At 41.3% G+C, this 21,110-nt stretch overlaps 1 protein-coding gene across 4 annotated transcripts; it reads left to right on the top strand.

Moving 5' to 3' along the window:
* The first annotated feature begins 195 nt into the window (after positions 1 to 195).
* Positions 196 to 20,931, top strand: LOC118285085 (lysine-specific demethylase 2B). 4 transcript variants are annotated; one of them, XM_035608425.2, is made up of 21 exons: positions 196 to 383; positions 940 to 1,084; positions 1,220 to 1,298; positions 1,436 to 1,482; positions 2,598 to 2,776; positions 2,902 to 3,008; positions 4,417 to 4,510; positions 4,678 to 4,831; positions 4,996 to 5,111; positions 5,921 to 6,047; positions 6,648 to 7,054; positions 7,190 to 7,276; positions 12,135 to 12,365; positions 13,709 to 13,852; positions 13,941 to 14,027; positions 14,152 to 14,481; positions 14,715 to 15,793; positions 15,881 to 16,044; positions 17,042 to 17,203; positions 17,793 to 18,011; positions 18,862 to 20,931. In XM_035608425.2, the coding sequence occupies exons 1-21, from the start codon at positions 339 to 341 to the stop codon at positions 19,041 to 19,043; spliced, it is 4,185 nt and encodes a 1,394-aa protein (XP_035464318.1). In that variant the 5' UTR covers positions 196 to 338; the 3' UTR covers positions 19,044 to 20,931. The 4 variants fall into 4 exon arrangements, with proteins under 4 accessions (XP_035464318.1, XP_035464317.1, XP_035464316.1 ...); XM_035608424.2 differs by having other exon boundaries at positions 14,143 to 14,481; positions 14,718 to 15,793; XM_035608423.2 differs by having other exon boundaries at positions 14,143 to 14,481.
* Positions 20,932 to 21,110: the final 179 nt, after the last annotated feature.

Here is a 21,110-nt window from a genome sequence, read left to right as displayed (position 1 = left end):
TCATTGCCCCCCCCCCCACACACTTAAATATTCCCCACTATTCAATTAAACGTAACGTTTTTTTTTCGGACACAAACAAACAATGATTATGTCACATATATGTGGATGGATGTGTTCGTAAACGCGCGTGAAAAAACCCCAAACGCGGTGCACACGCTGACATGCCATGTGACGCCGTCCAACAATGTTTTGGTTCCTGGCGGTGACGTAATACACAAAAACATGGTTCCCCTTGTTTTGAACCCGAACAGCGTGCTAAGTGCTCCTCTAACTTCGCCACGCACGAAGATGACCCCCCGACACTGAGCGGCCCGGGGAAGCGCTGGACGGGAGAGACGATGGCTCAGCCCGCGGAGACGTGCGCCGAGTCCGGCCGCAGGCTGGTGTGTAACCATCCGCCGTGTTATCGTTAGCTTCCGAGGCGAGACTGGCAGGCGAGCTAATTAGTTAGCCGAGCTAACTATGAACGCTGGGATGCTCGTCGGGGCGCTAAAAGCTGCTCAAGTCGGGAAAAGAGGGACGGAGCCACCATTTTAGGTGTCATAACTTTAATATCTGTAATAGTGCAGCTCGTCAAGACACGATGCATCAGTGGAAATCCTGCAAAACACTTCACATGGGAGATGGTTGTGGTGGGATAACGTACCAACGCAAACCCGCAGTCTCGAACCAAGCCAAGTGCCGTTAGATGGAACTTGACGTCACATTTAGGGAGAAATGGTGTTGCTATAGTAACGTGATGTTCTGTGAAAAAAAAAAACCATGACCCCTTAATCATGTTGTTAAGTTTGATATGAAAACGCGTGTTCAGTGACACAGTGTGTTTATGTGCAGAGAAAGGCCTCTGAGGCATGAGAGCTCCCTCTCCCTCTCCACGCGTGTTTCACTTTTGTCATATGCGTGTTGTTGTTGTTGTTGTTTTTTCTTTCCCAATGGCAGCGCTCCATCTGCCGGAGGATGTATGACGAAAACGAGGACCTGTCCGACGTCGAAGAAATCGCCAACATCAGAGGTTTCAGTGTGGAGGAGAAGCTCGCCAGTGACAGTTACAATGCAAACTTTGTCCACTCGATGGAGGGGAAAGGTAATGTACGAATCACATCACAGATCACATCGTATTTCATTCTTTTGTTTTAAAAGATAGGTAGCGTGTATATTAACCCTTTTTCCAAGTTTCTTTTCTATAATTTCTTAAAACCCCCCATGCTTTGTGTTGCAGACTTCAATTATGAATATGTGCAAAGGGAGGCTCTCAGGGTCCCACTCATCTTTAAAGAGAAAGATGGACTAGGGATCAGGTGAGGAACCATTTCTGTGAAATCAGCAGTTTACAGAATAATAAGAATACTCTTTCATGATACTTGCTGTATAATTCTGTTTTTAACCTTTAACAGATTAATTGAATATCCCCTTTCACTCTCTTTGATTCATGTAGAATGCCTGATCCAGAATTCACCGTTAGTGAAATTAAAGGTTTAGTCGGTAAGTCGAACGCCACAAAACAACAACAACACACACATTAAAGTTAATGCAAAAAGGCTTTACTGATGTAGCACCTAGACTTTCATGTATCTGAAAGGCGGAACGTGTCCCAGCATCTTATCCAGCAAATAAGAGGTGGTGGAGTAAAGAGTCAGAGAGTGAGTGAGCTTCATAATAATGTTCATGCCAGATCAAATCCCTGAAGTAAGATGAGTTCAAAAACATGTGGAAACTAGTGGAAGAAAGTGTCTAAAAAAACAAAAAAACTTCTGTGTTTTGCTACAAGTAATCAGGAAGATGGACATAATACAAAAGTAAAACAATGTAGTCACATTGTGCATAAATAACATAAATTACATATTTTGTATCGGTGGTAATACTGACATTTGTTTATTGTTTATCCTTTTTACAGTGCTATTGATGTAGCGCACACACGTAATGTTTTGCCATGTCCACTCTCCTTTAAAAACTATATGTATTTTTCTATCTATAATCTCCCAACTGCAATTATTTTCTAATGCATATGAATTTGACTGGAAAGTGAAGCCTTACAGAACTAAAGTCAAGGCAGGATTGGGGTGTCGTTGCGCCATCTAGTGGAAAATATGGTGAATTACAGGCATTTATGAGACGTTGAAGTCGTTGCCTCCACCAAGTAGGTTATGTCATCTGTTTGGTTTGTCTGATTGGTTGTTTGTTCGCAGAATTACTCAAAACGTTATGGGCAGATATGCATGAACCTTTTATCAATCATTAGTCTTGAGTATGGTAACAGGTGATTCAATTCTGGGATCTCTATCCAGTATTTATTTTTTTAATGATTCTTCATCATTGCCACAAGGCTTGACATTTTGAGTAATATCTAGCATTAAAAAATAATAAAAGCATACATGTGGGGGATTGCTCAGACTTGGCGCAGGTCTGTGCTCTCTCAGTGCATCTTGTTTTAAAGTGTAATCTGTCAAATATGAACAATACAAAATTTTTCTGTGTATAAATCTCAAATATCATGTAATTATTTTTATTTATTCCAACCTACAGATTGTATTACATGTTAATGACGGTGGTAGTGCTCGTCAGTGAATTCCACCCGGTGTCCTGGTTGTTTCTTGCAGGCAGTCGTCGGTCCGTGGATGTCATGGACGTGAGTACTCAGAAAGGCTCTGAAATGAGCATGGCTCAGTTTGTCCGATACTACGAGACACCAGAGGAAGAGCGGGACAAACTCTTCAATGTCATCAGCCTGGAATTCAGCCACACCAAGCTGGAGAACCTCATCAAGCGACCCACAGCGGTAACATAACATGACACTCTCTGTAGGGATTTTATTAACGTGACAAATCTGGTACCATGTTCAAAGAAATTTGACCAACAAACTCTGATTAATGGCTAAAAGTGAAGTTCTCATTGCTCTCACAGGTGGATCAAGTTGACTGGGTGGACAACATGTGGCCTCCTGACCTGAAACAAAGCCAAACAGAAGCCACCAATGTAATCTCGGAGATGAAGTATCCTAAAGTGCAAAGGTATGAATGAACTGAATAGTTTTCCTGTTTTGGCTTTAAGGAGCTGTAAGACAGTCAACCTGTGAGTGAAAAGCGACACATAGTAGAGCATGTTGTAACACTTGGACAAATTGCTTCCTCTTTGACATATAATGAAAATTCTTCTGCCATCTGCACATCATGTTTATTTCTCCATAACAGTAGAGTGCTGCATACTATCAGTGTTATCCGCCTCCTGTAAGTGCTCCTGATTGTTGCTAGGCAGCAGAGTTTTTTCCACGGTGGAGGACGATCTTTAACAGCTGTGGTCTGACTGCACAGAAACCTCTCGACCAATCAGCTGTCAGCATTAGTACAGCTAAGAATCTAAACCAATCGTGTCGTTCCTTTTAACCTTGTATTTCCTCCCATTACACAGAGGCCCCCCACTAATCCCACTATTTTCCTTTCTGTCCCCCTCCTGAGTCATATTTAATGATTCTGACAATATTTGTCAAACGCTGTTCTTTGAGGTTAGGTGTGTAATTGTGTGTAGCATTGGGCTGCAGGATGGAATAACTAAAGATTAGGTTTTTTTTTACCAATATTTAGAATCAAATTTCCATCATCATTTCAGCCAATAAATATGAGCAGATATGAGCAGTTTTCATTTCAGTCATCTGTATTTTTACTATTTAAGGAATACTTGGTGTTTCCATCTTTCAGTTTTTACTTTTGCAATTTCTACATCAGCAGGCTGATGTTTGAAGGCGTCCCTGTAAATTGCTGCCTGTCACTATGTTGCCTGAAAGATTCCCTGCTGTCTTCCACCCTCCTTCAGCATATAATCATTCTGTCATAGAGGTGCAAAATATTGGGCATGAATTTAATATGCTGTATTGATGTATATACTTTTTACAGTTTGGTTTATTCAGAGCAAGATATGCTCACATGTGTACATCGTGTACATTGTGCAAAAAGTCACTTGTCGATGGATAATTATTATTAGAGCTGAATGAAGGTTATCTGAAAAAAATGATTGGCAGTGAGTTAGGTAATTTAAGTAAAAGCAAAAAACTCAAAACAAGCAACATGATGAACCAAATGAATAGAGCTGCTTCTGTTTAGCTAAATTAGTGAATCATTTATGTCTTGGAGTGCTAACGATTCCCCAATTAATTTCCGGTGGAGTTGTGTCTTATTAAGAACAATCTTCCATGCTGCAGTTCTCGGCGTGAGTGATTTCTGAAGGAGTTTTTATTGGTAGTTAAAGTTTTTCGTTAAAACACAACTGAGAATGCTGCGGCCTTCTAAGTGGTTGAATTGTGTTTTTCATTCTTTATTTTTTTGTTTATATTTTCATGAATGTTAAAGCTGTAGACCCTAACTATCTACTTTGTGCTTTTTTGTGCTTTTTTAATTCGTTTTTGGATATAATCTTCTCTCATAGATACTGTTTGATGAGTGTGAAGGGCTGCTACACAGATTTCCACATCGATTTCGGGGGAACATCAGTTTGGTATCACGTATTCAAAGGACAGAAAGTAAGTTCATTCTAGTTGCTCAAAACATATCTGATATTTAGTGCCACAAAACTTCACTTAGTAATTGATTTCAGTGAACGTCAAAGGAGATTTCCTGATTTGATTCCTCCATCCAGTCTGCACATACAGTATCTCTCCTCTAAATAAGAGTCTCTGCCTCTCCTCAGGTTTTCTGGCTGGTGCCTCCCACCATTCATAACCTTGCCCTGTATGAGGACTGGGTCCTGTCAGGCAAGCAGAGTGACATCTTCCTGGGAGACAGAGTTGATGGATGCCAGAGGGTGGAGCTTAAGCCAGGATACACTTTCTTCATCCCGTCTGGTGTGTTTGTTTAAATAAACCAGGAGGAATAGATTAGCTGCTACTTAATCTAACATGAAGTTTTATCTGACCATTAAACAGTATATTGAGCTATATACATTTGGATGAATCCTCTATAATCCGTCTCTGTCTTTATGCATGTATTTTACATTTGCTTTATTAAGGGTGGATTCATGCCGTCTACACCCCTGAGGACACACTGGTGTTTGGAGGCAACATTCTGCACAGCTTCAACATCCCTATGCAGCTCACCATCCACGAGATAGAGAACAGGACCAAGGTAGGAGGCTGCATTGTTGTGTGGCTAAATTCTGACTAATAGGATAAACACGACCTGGGATAAATTCATTTCTTAGCAAACCAGAGGAGGATTTAATGTAATTGAGATTGAAAAAAGGGATGAAGAGTCTAACGGCAACATATTTGGCAGGGGAAAAAATATGATGAAGAAAAATGTAAAAGTTGGGATGGTATTTTGCTCCCAAACTTACTTATGTCCTGTGAGATGTTGTTGGCTTGAAAGGGAAAGAGGGATGGAGGGGCAGTGGTCGTGGTTGTAATTAGAGAGTTTGAAATGGAAACAAAAACATTTTACTGCCACCTGTTGATGCAGAAAATATTCAGAATTGTAATTTTTTTTCCTTAAATAGACAGAAAGGGTTTAATAATTATCACTAAATTCTATATTGAAAAGCTAAAAATATTTTTTAGAAATAAGATTTTATTCTTTCAGAAGCAGATAGCAATAGATACTGGTTTATCTTAACTTATGAAGATTACTTACTTTATTCATGACAGTTTTAAAGTTAGATTTTTGAATAGAATAATAATCACATTTAGTTTGTTTTTGTGCACGAATGCCTATTTATCCCTTCACACTGTTGTCAGCAATACATTTCCTGTCTCTGTCATACACCTGTACACATGTAAAGTGTATACATGGGCTCAAAATCAGTTCATGCCTACAGAAATCGAGCAACACCGATTAAGTAAATTGTTTTTTTTAAAACTATCTACTAGCATTTAAGAAATCGGGTTACCAACAATAACATGCATATAAATACATATTTTTTTGGTTTCTGTTGTCAGGTTCATTCCAAGTTTCGTTTCCCCTTCTACTATGAGATTTGCTGGTATGTCCTGGAGAGATACCTGCACTGCCTCACCAAGCGCTCCTACCTTTCTCTGGAGATCCGCAAAGAGCCTGTACTAATGGGTCAGTGAAGAGTGAAGCTCTTTTGTCATCTCTCGCGCACCACGTGCCCTTCGGGTACTGTTAAAATCTAGTTCTGCAGTTGTAATTAGCTCTCTCAAGTTACTAAATCTCTTATTAGATGTTAATAATGAATGATATTTCTGATCTCAATCCGTCCTGCTGCATTCTAACGGGCTCTGCGGCATCATTTTCAACACACATCCTTCTTTCCAAGTCTAATTCTGTACCATGTTTTCACTGCTTTAATCCTGTGAACCGAGACCTTTGAAATCATTAGGGGAGTGGGGTACGAACTATGAGAAAACAGGCAGACTCATCTCTAGTGTTGTTTCTGCTGGAGGGTACAAGCCTGTTTTTAAAGTCCAGCTAACACTAGTTAAGATATGAAATGTAGGAAATATTCCCCATCTGCTTCTAGTGTCTTTGAAAAAAATATCCTCATTACTGTTGGACATAAAAAAAGATGCCTTGCTTGATCATATAATTCGTTCTCTGACATCTCTCTGCACCTGAAATCACTGGGGGGAAAAAACAATGTGGAGACATACTGTGCAATAAGTTATTAAATTGTGCAATTTCTCTGTTATCATGTGCCGTCAGACTATGAGTCAAAGGCAAACACAGAGAGCCCGTCCTCTGACTCAAGGAGCCAGGACATGAACGAGGACTCGTGCGAGAATCACATTAGGGAGGACCAGGGTGAAAAGTCGGACAGAGTTGCTCCGGAGGGCCCCTGCTCTCCCGACCACGGGAGGGGCCATCACCTCAAAGGAGTTCTATCCGTCGACTCCGAGGACAGCTGCAATCCCGGCTCTGCTTCTCTAGATTTCCCCAAAACCCCATCTGACTCTCCGACCTCAGAGTCTCAGAATAAATGGACTCATTTGACAGAGTTCGAGCTGAGTGGACTGAGGACGCTGGTGGAGAAGCTGGAGTCGCTCCCCGAAAACAAGAAATGTGTCCCAGAGGGAATAGACAATCCACAAGCCCTGCTGGAGGACATCAAGGTAAAAAAACCCAGAAATAAATAAAAAAGACATGACATTTGTTTGAGTGACACACATTCATTTACATAATATAACACGTTTAATAGACATGACACGGTTCTCTTTTCATTTTTTATGTCCCTTGTGGCCGTCTAGGTTCTCTTAAAAGAACATGCTGGTGATGACCCCAAATTAGCGATCACTGGACTTCCTGTGGTGTACTGGCCCAAGAAAACTATAAAGGTAAGAATATTTCCTTGTGTGTATTGCGACACTTTCTGATGCCATTTGTACTTATTGTGTTGCTTTGATGAGAAAGTAAATGAAAAAAATTGAATGACTAGATATTTAATACACAGTAGAGTGTTGCTTGATTATCACCTCACACAACAAGATAATCTTTGATATCTCCAAATTGATTGACAGATTTGATGTTATGCATCAGTTGCTTGACGTACATTTTTGTACATTTTTATCATCATAAAGAAATAGGCAGCGTGTAAAGCTCTCTGTTGCTTGACATTAATCCTCTTTACCCCTTTCGAGTGAAGATAATTTCCTTTTCTCACTTTTCACAAAACGAGCATCTGAGTGAACTGTAGACAATGTAAAAAATTGTTTCCCATGAACAACAACTATATAAGACATTTTTGGGACCCAATGCAGATCCACACCTCACAGCTCACATGTTTACTGTCACATTTGAAGCTAACGTGGTGTCTGTTCGTGTCACAGTTTACATGAAATGGCATAAATGTTTTTACAGAAAACAATAAACCTTGCGTTTATGATTGTGCAATTTAAAAAGAGGCATTTTCTGTCATGCTATTCAGTCGGTGTTAATACTCATTAGTTAAGTGCCACTCATGCATGTGTTTATTTTTGGCATAATTTTTCTATTCAGAATACCTCCTTAGGCGAAGTACATGTAAATATTGTGAGAAGCTGCAAACACGTCTTCAGGTTTTAAGGGCTCTTGATGTCGATATAATTTATCCTTTGATTTCACTGAGTCTTGATCTAAGCGGGAGGCGCTGAGAGGGTCACAATCAAGATTTTTGCCTTAATTGTGTAAAATGGGAAAAGGAAATAAAAAGTTTACAATGACTCTCTAACCCCTTCATCCAGGGGTTAGAGAGTAAGAGCACTAATTACTGAAATTATGATGTGGAGTATTCATTTTCAATTTCCTCATAATATGAAAATCACCTACTGCAGAAATAAATGTAGGGGTGGTGAAAAATAGAGTTTGTCCTCAGACAGTTAGACAGTTAGTCAGCTAAAAAGAGGTCAAATATAAAGTTGAACTAGTGACGCTTGTCAGCATGTAGCATGTCATGACTCTATTGTCCGAACGACACATGGACTGTGCCTCAACAGGAGGGAGGATGGTATTTGTTGGACCCTCTGGATCACCCCCACCCGTCCTTCCACAGGCCAGCTGCTGGTCATGGGGCCTCTTTGTGTTTGCCTTTTGTAATGAGATGCCATCTGGCTCTATTGGCTGCGCCGAGCCCGCTCTCCTCTCTCCTCCCGTGATACACTCGTCATGAATTTGACAACACCATGTCTGCATTTTCATTTTTCACTGGACGGAGGCAGACGCCCCCCCGGTACATATTCTGATGCACTGCAGCCTCCCATTGGCCCCGCACCTCCCAGGACCCCTCCTCTTCTCTCAGGGAGTCGATCCATATTAATGAGGCAGGCTCGTCTGTGTTTCCTGCATCTGCTTGTGGTATTGTGGAGCTTTGGAGCGGGAGGGGAGGGCTGTAGGCCAGACAGCAGTAGCAGGAGTAGGAGGAGGAGGAGGAGACTGCAGCCATGTCAGTTTGCTGTGAGCTGGACGGTGTGTGAAAACCAGCCATGGCCATGTCGCTGAGCGCTGATGATGAGGACTACGACTCAGACTCTGAGCAGGTTAGCACATCAAACCCCTGCAGGCAGGCATAGTGAGGCCACCAGAGGAATGCTGGTCTCAGACAGAGCAGTGTGCAGCATCACAGGGCAGCGAGTAAATGGAGCTACCTGGAGAGAAAAGCATTCAGTCAACCTTCTGGTGTTTGATTTGTATTCTTTGTTTTTTTGTAGGTTTTTCTTTTGTTTGTGTGTGTGTGTGTGTGTGTGTGTGTGCATGCTTGTGTGTTCTTGTCCAGTAAATCCAGCAATAGGAGAAGGCTGTGTTTATACAGCTCAGAGCCTCGGGGCTGCTATTGGTTGTTTCAAAGAAGAGAAGCAGAGGAATGGGAATTCACGTAGATTCAGAAGATTAATCTGTAATGGTTTGATTGTAAAAGCAGAGGCTGTGAATGTTATTGTCCTAGTGTGAGGGCAGTCATTATGAAAAGATCTAGTTGATATTGTTAAGTGTGAATGTCAGGTTGATCTGAGATGAGACTTGCTTACACAGCAAGAAACGTGTTTGTTAAATTAAATATTTATCTTACTTAACTCTGAACCACACCCCTTCACATGAATGTTGTGACCACAGTTGTGTTCGAAAATGCTGAATCCATTTCTCTTTTGAAGTTATTTTCAATTCCGTTTGTTGCAGTCGTGTGAATGCACATTTTCTTGGTGTCACAATGAAGTTATTTGAACATCAATTAAAAATATCCACAGCAGCTCCAAAAAAGTCAAACCAACAGTGGAGCACCTTGCACAATATGTTCTCAACATCTTGAAAACATGATGTTCATATTACTAAAGTTTGAACTTATTGACACACCGCTCCCTGCTTTGGAGTTACATTACACACCATAGGTTTTTTTTTGAGTTGGCGTACAATAACACTTGATCCAGTTGTCCTTTTCTCACTGGTAAAATATGGGTTGAACACATGTGGACTGAAGCAATCACATGTTTTTGTGTGGGTTTTTTTCCACATGCAGCATCAGCTTCACAACATATGCCACCTCTAAAGCTTATCAGGAAAGTAATCCCTACAGGAACTCACAAACCCAACTTCTTGCCAAGTCAATTGTTTCCTGGCATTTTCCAAGACAAGAGAAAGAGAAAATTATGATTTATTTTTTATCACAGTAGTTTGAGAAATATCCTTAAAAGCTGCTAATGTCAATGAAGACTTCAGGTGTACTCCTGTTGCAACCAGCCATCTAATTTTAAATTCCCTCTGCTTTAAAAAAAAAAAAACGCCAAAATTTGTCCAGTTTCTTCAATCTGTACGCTCTGTCCTTAGGGTGATGTGAAGAACATGTACAGTAATTGATTTCCACTGTTCTGCACAGTAACTCAAGAGGTTCCAGGGCTGCGTCGGTGAACATCAGAGGCTGAATGAGCTTTGAAGAGCCAAGAAATGACTCCCATGGTCACTTGCACTGTCCTTGTTACTGCACAAAAGCGGCACATGTATACACTAAGTGCTGTAAACATGTGTGTGTATATAACAATTACTGACGAAATAGCGACAAGTATTGTGATTTCTTGTCAAGATATTGTTGCAGAAACACCACAGAGGGTAGTTACCCAATCTGAGAGGCAGTTAATTCCATCAGTAGTGTTGTTGTCAACCTCTCCTGTTATTTAATTCCGTCAGAGGGATATCTGCTCTCGCGATCACCCACATAGCAGATGGTGGGGGGTTCAGAGGAGACTTAGGGGACAATATGGACCTGGGTTGAATTTTTCTTTATTATAACCCCCTCAACCTATATTTCAAATTACAATTAGTAAAGTAAAGCAGATTGATCATAAGTTCGATTTGTATGCTGACAGTTGGACCTGGGAAAAACGGGGGTTATAGATTTTGGTGCTTAAACCACAGTGCTGGGATTCTTTTGCTCATTTCAGTGTTCATCCTGTTTGTAAACCCCTCTCCCCCTCCCCCAGAACAGTCTCCCCTCCCCAATATGTCACTTTAATCCTGTCTGGCAACCATATATCTGACTGCCTGTGTCAGTCTATTCGATGGCTATTGTTAGAATAAATTATTGCAATATGACTTAGAGTGAGGTGGCTTTCTTCTTTCTGTTAGAGGGTCTCATTACTGTTCTTATTGGTTACAAGTCTGTGTGTCATAGACCGTTCTGTTAGGGAACGGGATATGGCTGTTGCTATGCTGACGCCAGGAAAAATCTGCACTGCCGATGTAACTAAAGAAATCTGATCTTCATTGCCGAGAGCTGCGGTGTCGTTTCACTCCCCCTTGTTCATTTCATCTCACACATTGCCTCATGTTTTCTTAGTGGCACGGTTGGCAGTATTTTGACATGTGATTTTCATGTTGAAAAAAAACCAAAACCTTGCCGTGGCTGGGAAAGAAGCAAAAACTAGATAACACAAGAACAATAATGATGCATATCAAAGGCGTCTCATCTCCATGACCTGCTTCTATTAATCAGAGCATTTTTTACGTGTACTGTTATAAATCAGTCTGCACGCCCCCTACTGCAGAATAATGGGTGCTAGTGATCCATGTGAGAAACGCAGCCATAAGTGCAGCTTCTCTTTGAAGTAGAAACATGCGAGCGAGTGAAGTGCTAAATCTGGAAGATGCCTCTGGGGACACTCCTGATGTGTTTGTTTTCTCCCAGATCTTGTGCTTTAACAGCCGCGAATAATGTGTTTATCCACAGCGTGTTTCTATTATTATTATTTTTTTTTTAATCAGGTTTGCGTTTGATTGAGGAAATATATTTTATGTGTATGCATATATAGATGCGGGTCATGTTTGCTGCTCTTGACAGGTTATGGCAGTAACACCTACATCCAGCATAAAACTAACCCCCAGCTGAATTTACTGTAATGTTTTGTTTTACTCTAATTATATAACGTTATTGTAAGTGCTTGTTATTGGGCCATATTGCTTTAAAAAAAAAAAATAGAAAAGTTTGATGACCATTTATTATTTAAACCTAATAAACCTTATAGCACTTATATTAATACACTTATTATAATTGTATTAGTTTATATATATATTTCTAGTAGCATACCTAATAGGTAGGAGACTAACATTTATATATATATATACATAAAAAATACTGCATTAAACAAATTAATCAGATCTTTAGATCCACTTGTGTTATATTTGTTGGCTATTGGTTTTAGGCACCTGACACTCTATCCTCCGCATCCTTTTTAGCCTCGGCCTCCCAATCGGCCAAAACCCAAGATGGCAGCCTCTCCTGCGTCAGCAGTCAAGCTGTCAGCGAGTCGGGGAACATCTGGTGCCAGGAGAAGAAGGACCCGCTGTCGGAAGTGTGAGGCGTGCATGCGGACGGAATGCGGGGAGTGTCACTTTTGCAAAGACATGAAGAAGTTTGGCGGGCCGGGGCGCATGAAGCAGTCCTGCATCATGAGGCAGTGCATCGCAGTAAGTTCCTTGTTCATAGTGAACTTTTTGACAATTTGACAGTCTGTGAAACATGAGAAGATAAAAACCCTTTCTTGTTGCATAAAGTCTGGAAATGGTTAGCCTGGCACTGTTCAAAGGTAAAAAAATCTAAATAATCATGTGCCTATGAACACCTACACATTTCACAAATTATTGATTGTTAAAATACACACTAGTCAGTGATTTTTAGAGGAGCTGGTAGCAGTAAGTGACTGTTTGTTAGTGAACAGCTATAGTGGTGTTATCAATCATTGAATGCATTTCCCAACATCTCAAACAGTTCCTTTAAGGGTGGCCTAATGGTCCTGGTTCCTTTCATTTTGAATACTTGCCTTTTGGTATGTCTGTGGTTGTGAGGTTGTTGCCACAGTGTTAAACATGGTTGTTAGGGCAGTACAATGTGAGTGGTAGCTAGCTGATTGCTAGGTGCAATTTTTTTTCATTTTATTGTGGTAGTTACACAAGTTGTTGTAAGAAAGCAAGAAGTAGTGTCAGCAGCAGAAGTTTGAGCAGGACTCACCAAGGGCCATGGAGCATGTGCTTGAGTGTTTCAGCACCATGGACAGAGACGTGTAGTGAGGACTGGGTCGTGTAGAAAGACGACAGGATAGATTCAGTTTGAATGATTGATCACTGTAAAGTGGCATCTGTCCCAATACCCCGCTCTTGTGGTCTTAAGTTCTTAAGCAAAGATATGCCAATGTGTTTAACCCTCCTGATGTGAGGATACTCTACAGGGCATCATTGCCTCATCAGTGCCACATGATCCCATTCATCTGGCTTGTTTTTCTACTACTGACAAAAGTTAACAAACAAGTTGAAACAAACAAGTTCAAAGTTTTTGAAAGTTCATGACAAAATTGGATTCGGGGCGAATATAATTAGATAAAAGTCGATAAAAGGCTTTCAGAGCAAATATTCTTTAAGTAGTCAAACGAACTAAACTTTATCGTATTCTACCATATAAACTGTCATTTAACTTCACATAAGTATCTCATCAATCAGATTGTTTTTTAAATTTTCTGGCCTGTAAGTTAAGTGATGTGAGTAGGCGATTACAAACCATATCATTTTCTGAAATCACTGTAACACGTTTTGCTTCACATTTCAAAAAAACGTAGTGTTTATATAGATTTCAGTCCACAGATGGTTTACACAAAACGATGCAGATAGCCAACAGTGTTGTTATAGAACTCAGCTGAATGGATAATACGTAAGTGACAGGATCAGGAGGCGGTGGGTTGGCAAGTTTGTCAACTTGGTCAACGAGAAGAATTTTTCTAAAACCTTCTCTTTTTTTCTACCCTGTGTTTTGTCTCCAGCCTGTGCTGCCTCACACAGCAGTTTGTCTGGTCTGTGGAGAGGCCGGGAAGGAGGACACCGTGGAGGACGAGGAAGAAAAATTTAACCTCATGCTCATGGAGTGCTCCATCTGCAACGAGATTGTTCATCCAAACTGTCTCAAGGTAATTTACTATTGCCGCCATTTTTATTTGCATGATTGAGCTGTTTGTTTCCTTTCACAGCAGTCTGTGTACGCTCCATTTGTTCCAGGTCAAAGATTCAAATGGAGTCGTCAATGATGAGTTGCCAAACTGCTGGGAGTGCCCTAAGTGCAACCATGCTGGGAAAACAGGGAAAGTAAGCATCTCTATGGACTTTATTCTGAATCGTGAGATGATTAAATAGTTGACTGTACGTCAGATTCTCAGAACCAGTAAAATAAAGTTGTGCTCTCTTTTTTTCTAACCTTTTGGCCTCAAAGCAAAAAAGGGGGCCAGGGTTTAAATACGCTTCAAACCTTCCTGGCTCACTACTGAAAGAACCGCGCTTAAACCGGGATACAAAAGAGGACCCTGACCCTCCCATGGTGGCCACGGCAACTGTCGTCACTGCTTTGACCACCACATCGGCTGTGAAGAGAAAGGCAGAGCGGGAAGAAATCCCAAAGAGGAAAGATGAAGAGCCTCCCAAGAAGCGCCCCCCCTTGCTGTCTCTGGATGCTACACCCCGTCCGAGGCTCGAGGACAACCCACTACGGAAAAAGAGGAAACTTTTTGACACCAATGATGAACCTGTTGTTGTGAAAAAGAAGGTAATACCCTCATCGATTATTGTGACCTTGTTTACAACACACTCTGGAACTATTTGCAAAAAGATGCAGATATTCCACCAGAACCTTGTTGACCTTGTGCTATAACACGTCAGACACATCTAGCAGGTCATTTGACATGAAAAACTGTAATTAGAGTATATTCTCAATTACACACTGAGCAATGTAAAACTGCGGGAAAAAAAAAAAATGATGTTCCTTCTTTTCTTTCTTAGAAGAAACTTTCAAAACCTGATGATCCCATGACGCCAAAACTGCTTCGTCAAATCAAAACAGAGAAGGATTATGGTGACGAAGAAGACGAGCAGGAGGATCATGAAGAAGATGGATTCTGCTTGGACAGGATTCATTTGAAGGAGACAAACGAATTTGACGATGAGGTTCAAGAAGAGGATGAGACGGAAGAGGAAGAGGTGACACTGAAAAAAGAGAGAGACAGTAGTGCAGAGAACAAAGCCAAGATCTTGTTAAGTCCGCTGCTGAGGACGTCTGTGGCCAGAGAAGGTGACCAGTCGTCCTCCAACTCTCCCAGAGCTGGACCGAGCGGTGGGTCGGGAGACGCTCAGGAGAGGAGCTCTGCCCAGCACAAGGCTCGCCATCAGCGCAGACGCCTCCCCAACAAAGAGCTTAGCAAAGAGTTCAAACAGGAGATTCCCAACGCAGAGGACTGTCTGAGCAGCCAGAACCACGGTTCGGTGAAGGCAGAGGACAGTCCAGCCAACCACAGTCGACGGCCGGTGAAGAACGAGGACTCTGTGTCCAATCAGAACCGTAAACCACTAAAAACAGAAGACTCGGCCACCAATCAGAGCCGCAGGGCCCTTAAACTGGAGGAGGGTGTGGCTAGTCAAAACAGACGGCCACTGAAAACGGAGGAGTGTCTGGCCAATCAAAACCACAGGCCAATAAAAGCTGAGCCTGAGAACGAAGGGGAGGACCAGAAGCCCAGATGGCCTCTCAACAATGGCGGCAGCGACCTGGGCGACTGGCTGCGACATCGGGGGCGGGAGGTGAACGGGACGCCGCGGGGTTACTCGCCGCTCGGCTGGAACAGGAGCACACCAATCACGCCGATTTGCCCCCGGCCGCTCCCCTGCCGCTCCCCGCCAAAATGTATCCAAATGGAGCGCCACGTGATCCGGCCCCCTCCCATCAGCCCCCCGCCCGACAGGCTGCCGCTGAACGACGACGAAGCTCACGTGATGCGGCGAGAGATGTGGATGGCTGTGTTCGGCCACCTGACTCACAGAGACCTCTGTGTCGGCATGCGCGTCTGCAGGACCTGGAACAGATGGTGAGTACACGATGTGCTGTGAGAGGTGCAAACGTGTCGGCCACACTTCGTCACGCGGCCCTCCTGAAAGTGTCCGTGTCTCGCCAGGTGCTGTGACAAGAGGCTTTGGAAGCACATCAACCTGAACCGCTGTAAGTCCATCACACCTCTCATGCTGAGCGGCATCATCCGGAGACAGCCGGTCGCTCTGGACCTCAGCTGGACCAACATCTCCAAGAAGCAGCTCAGCTGGCTGATCAACAGACTGCCAGGTGACAACACTGCACTGTACTTGTGTTTTTATCAACAGCCGGTACATGAGAAGGAGAAGATGACATTCAGGAAGTGCTCTTGCAGACATTGTTGTGTTTTTTTGTGTTTGTTGAATATCACAGGGAGACAAAAACTAAACAATGCACCACAGCTCGAGAAGTCCTTTTGAAAAGGATCATTTTCAAATTCAGTTTATCTCATTAAATAATTATTCTTTGTTATGAAAACATAATAAGTGGAATGAACGGAGGGTTTTATTATTCCAGTTTTGTACCCGGCAGCTTCTTAGTGACGATTAAAATAATATAGCTTGACAGCTTAATTACAGAGAGGTGGCGACTCACTTTGACACAACCTTACATAAATATCCATTAGCACATGCAGTCATTTAAGCCGATTAACCATGTATTTAACCACGGATGGTAAAATAAATATAGTTCATTTTCCTTTTGCGCTTTTATCAACGTGTATAATTTGGGAGTTACACTGATGTTTTTCTAGTGTTGATAAAAATGTGTTTAAGAAGTTAGAGTAACTATTGTCTCCAGTAAACTTTTTGAATATGAGCCAAGTGTTTCGGTATCATGCTCCCATATGGCTCCTCCATATGGATAATTGTTTCCCCGGAGGCTCCTGAATTCAGATGGTTCACTTTAGACTTTTCGTGCAGTGTGTGTTGTGTATGTGCCAGATAGATTGGTTTTCCCCTTTACTTGTAAATCTCTCTGCTGGATCATTTACCTAATTAGATATTAATATTCACTGCATCTGTGCGAGTTGATGTTGTGACCTCAGACTAACAAAAACTCTGGAGACAGAAAACCTAAAAAAAATGGGGCATATTTCTTAACGGGGCTGAATGTGAGATAAATAAGCGCTATATTTAGTGTGCCGTGTTGCAGCTCGTGGCCCCGTAGATAACACCTAATAGAGTTTACAAAAGAACACAACAAATGTAGCTGGAGTTAACACAATGCTGTTTTGCTGACCCTGCAGGTCTGCGTGTGCTGCTGCTGTCGGGATGCTCCTGGGTGGCCGTCTCTGCTCTCTGCACGTCCAGCTGTCCCCTTCTGCGAACTCTGGACGTTCAGTGGGTCGAGGGACTGAAAGACGCCCAGATGAGGGACATGCTGTCGCCTCCCACAGATAACAGACCAGGTACTAACCTGCTGCTCACATGCTCTGACTAAACAGTACGAGAGATCAGTGGATGAGTTAGTATGAGACATGACAGAATGAGTTCAGTACATTTTGATTCTTCATCTGAATTGTTGCCAAGTGTCAAGACACAAAGTGTCTGGATTGTTCTACAATGGTAAGATATTGATTCTGATCTGCACATAAACTTAAAGCATAAGGCTGACAATATCTTTTCTTGTTGTTGTGAAATCTCCTGACCTTAAAAACAAATGATAAAGAAATGCCTAAAAACAATTAGGTAAAAGTATGTTTTGAGAGATGATTTAAAAACAGGCAACGACATTTCAAGTCTGATTCCTCAGAAGTTTAAAAATCAATTCTTAAAACAATACTCACTGTTAATATTAAGTATAAACAGCAGCAGAATTGTATATATTAAGTCTTTTCGTGGGATTTGTTGATCACAAGAACAATATAGAATATCACCAGACTCCCCATGATTATAATGACATCTAATTCATACAGTCAGACACACTTTAATGTTGACTGTATAGAGTAAACGCCCTCTTTTTCTCTCTCCCACTGTTAATCCCCTTCCCTTTTGTAGGTCAGTTAGACAACAGGAGTAAGCTCCGCAACGTGGAGGACCTGCGTCTGGCGGGGCTGGACATCACGGACACGTCCCTGCGCCTCATCATCCGTTACATGCCCCTGTTGTCCAAGCTGGACCTCAGCTACTGCAACCACGTGACGGACCAGTCTGTCAACATCCTGACGGCCGCAGGGACGACCACCAGAGACTCGCTCACTGACATCAACCTGTCAGGTACGGGCCTGTCTTTGTTGGCTGTGCGTCTGCCCACATTTGACTTGCCTCCGCTCAGGGCTGAAGTTTGAATTTACTCAATATTGTAAGTGTCATCTCTTTAGCTGAAGGACCACACACTGGTGTTTTTTTACCTCATTAAAAACAAATATCATATACTTACACACACTGCTGCAGAACATTCTCCAAAGCACATGCCTAGTTTTCACTTCCAGACAGCGACTTGTGTCATATCATGTTAGCACGGTTGGGAAATCAGCCCAGAGAGACTTAAACTTGTGAGGGAGGAAGCAGGGAATTATTTGTTAAAACTGAAACCGCCACTTTATGTAGCGCACCTTAGGAAAACAGGACTGTTGAATTAGCCTGTAATGAATCCCATCTTCAGGACTTTAATCTTTAACGTTTTTGTTGAAACTGTTCTAGAGAGCTGTTGTTTCAACTTCATGAACAATTTGGAAGCTGTAGTTTGTGATGTTACTTCAAACTGTTCCATCAGAGGTATTAAGTTACATAAACATTGATTTTACCATTCGCTGGAAAGTGCACAAAAAGCTAAAAAGAATCATGTTGTGTACTTGTTGTCTCTCAGGATTGCCATTAAATGTGAAATGCATTGAATCATGGGCCATAATGGAAACAGTTGAAAGGAATTTTGGCTTTTTGTTGTGTGCATCAGTCTCCACATCCAACCCGAAACACTGCTCAGCATTATCAGGCCTTTTAGATTTCATGTCCTAAAAATATCCCAGAGGGTTTGATTAATCCATGTCGTGGCTTTTGTCAGTGCAGGTGTCCCATCACGCATCATTTGTTCCTCGTCTTCTAACCCAAATTTCTCCTGGTGCAGTCTGTAACAGGGTCACAGACCAGTCGCTGACCTATTTCAAGCGCTGCGGAAGCATATGTCATATCGACCTGCGATACTGCAAACAGGTGACCAAGGAAGGGTGCGACCAGTTCATCGCAGAAATGTCAGTCAGCGTGCAGTTTGAACTGATAGAGGAGAAACTGCTGCAAAAGATCAGCTAGACAGAGGAGCGCGGGGGACAGTTTGACATTTTACGAGCGGTGAAGCCACTGTCCACACGGAGGCAGCAGACGACCGTGTGCTCCCGGAGAACTCTGTCCAGACGTGAGGAAGTTCCCTGTTTCCGTGCAGCCGGACGTAAAGGGAAACTGTGCTGCTAAGCTCGAATGTAAAAAAAAAAAAGAAAAGAAAAAAAAGGAAATCTTGTCCAGTGAAGGCAATATTGCAATTTTTTTTTTTTTTGTTATTTGCACCTGTTGATAATTTATTTATTTCTTTGTATTGACGTATCTTGATTATCTTTTTTTCGGTGGCCATAGACTATTTTTTGTTCCAATGTAAAGTTTATTGCATAGAGTAATATTTTTGTATCAGAAAGTGTTTCATACATGTATGTGCAGTATTGACTGCACCAGTGTACAGTGTCACTCCATTGAAATTGATAATCGGTTAATGTTGAGCTCGTCATTGTTGAAAGGCAAAAGTCTGTTGGCTGGTAGCTTGTGTTTGTGTGGGTGTGTTTTTTATATTTTATTACACGTGTCAGTGCCCTGTTTGTAAATGGACAAAGGTACTGTACATTTTTGTTTTTTCATAAGACTACATGTTATGTTGCTTTGTCCTTGTGGATGAGATATGTAGAAAAAACGTTTAAAAAATGTTATTTGCACTGATACAGTAAATATGGATGTGTATAAAGCCTATTTTTCCAACACTCAATATGTTCTGCTAATTCTACTAACGGCTCCTAGTTATATTACGACATACCTGCATACAAAGGTGTCCGTCATCACGATGTAGTCTTTAGTGTTGTTGAAAGGAAGCGTTTTCAGCGCTGCATGCAGAGACGAAATCTGTTTACAACACAGTCAGTAGATTTAATAACTGTTAAATATTATCACCATCTGTTTACTCATGTCCTTAGCAGAACCCCCATGTTAAAAAAGAGAGTGCTGAATTATGCAAGTAATAAAGAATAAGCAAAGCCCAGGAATATAGGGTAATACATTTGCATAAATCTTTTAGATGAGACGGTGTAGCTCAGGTGTAATCAGTCAAACAGACAAGAGGCCAAATGATTAATGTAAAATGACTGTTCCTCAACTCTTTTTTTTTTCTTTTCTTAACATCATGACCCTGTTTATACGCTATATCCCAAAAACCCATGACTCCAATAATTTGAGTAAAGCTTAGTGATGTATTCTGGTTTCTAAAGGTGAAAGACAACCTTATCTTTTATGTAAAACATATCAAGACAATATTAGTATATCAGTCTAGAAAAATCAATATCATGGGATCCTGGCCACAAGGTAGAGAAAAAAATGTTTTAAGGCAAAACATAAGAAATACAGAATGACATGAGAGGTTCATAGGTTCCATATGTCCATACATCTTATACCTACACATGTGAAGAGCCTGCAAAAACATATTTCCTGAGAAATTTGTAAAAAGGGATTTTTGTATATTCTTCATTCTTAGTTACACATTCCAGTAAGACATTTTTTTAAAAATTGTTTCTTAAGAGTTTTTTAATTTTATTACTTTTCTGTCCCCGCCAAGAAAACACAACCTATGGCATCATTTTGTAGCATTTTTTCAGAAGTATTGTTCTTACTGTGTGCCGGTATTCATCATCCTAATATTTAAACGTGATACAGAAATCACAGATTTTGCTATCGGGAGTATTTTGTGTAGCTTTTGAATGGCAGTTGATACAGTTCAGTGGATGGGTTTACATTTAAATCATATTTGTTTTTATTAGACGACCGTGTCTCATTTAAATATTTTACTACGTGAATGTAAATGTTCCTTTGTACATAATGTACATGTAAAGCTTCTAGGAAAAGTTAAGTCAACCTTTGGGATATTAAATTCATTTAAAATACTGAACCTGTGTGTGGTTTTGGTCTTTTAAAAAAAACTTTTAAGATTTCTGTTCCCGTGTTAACACTGGCAACTGATTTAATACTACATCCAACAATTATATAGCACTTGGCTGGTCTTAAAGTGCTTAACACTACAAGTCACATTCACCCATTCACACACACACACATTCATACACGTCTTCG

Source organism: Scophthalmus maximus, chromosome 20, assembly GCF_022379125.1.
Source record: "Scophthalmus maximus strain ysfricsl-2021 chromosome 20, ASM2237912v1, whole genome shotgun sequence".
In the NCBI taxonomy this organism is placed as follows: Eukaryota; Metazoa; Chordata; class Actinopteri; order Pleuronectiformes; family Scophthalmidae; genus Scophthalmus; species Scophthalmus maximus.
Note: the sequence above shows the minus strand (reverse complement) of the source record. Positions and strands in the feature narration are given on the sequence as shown.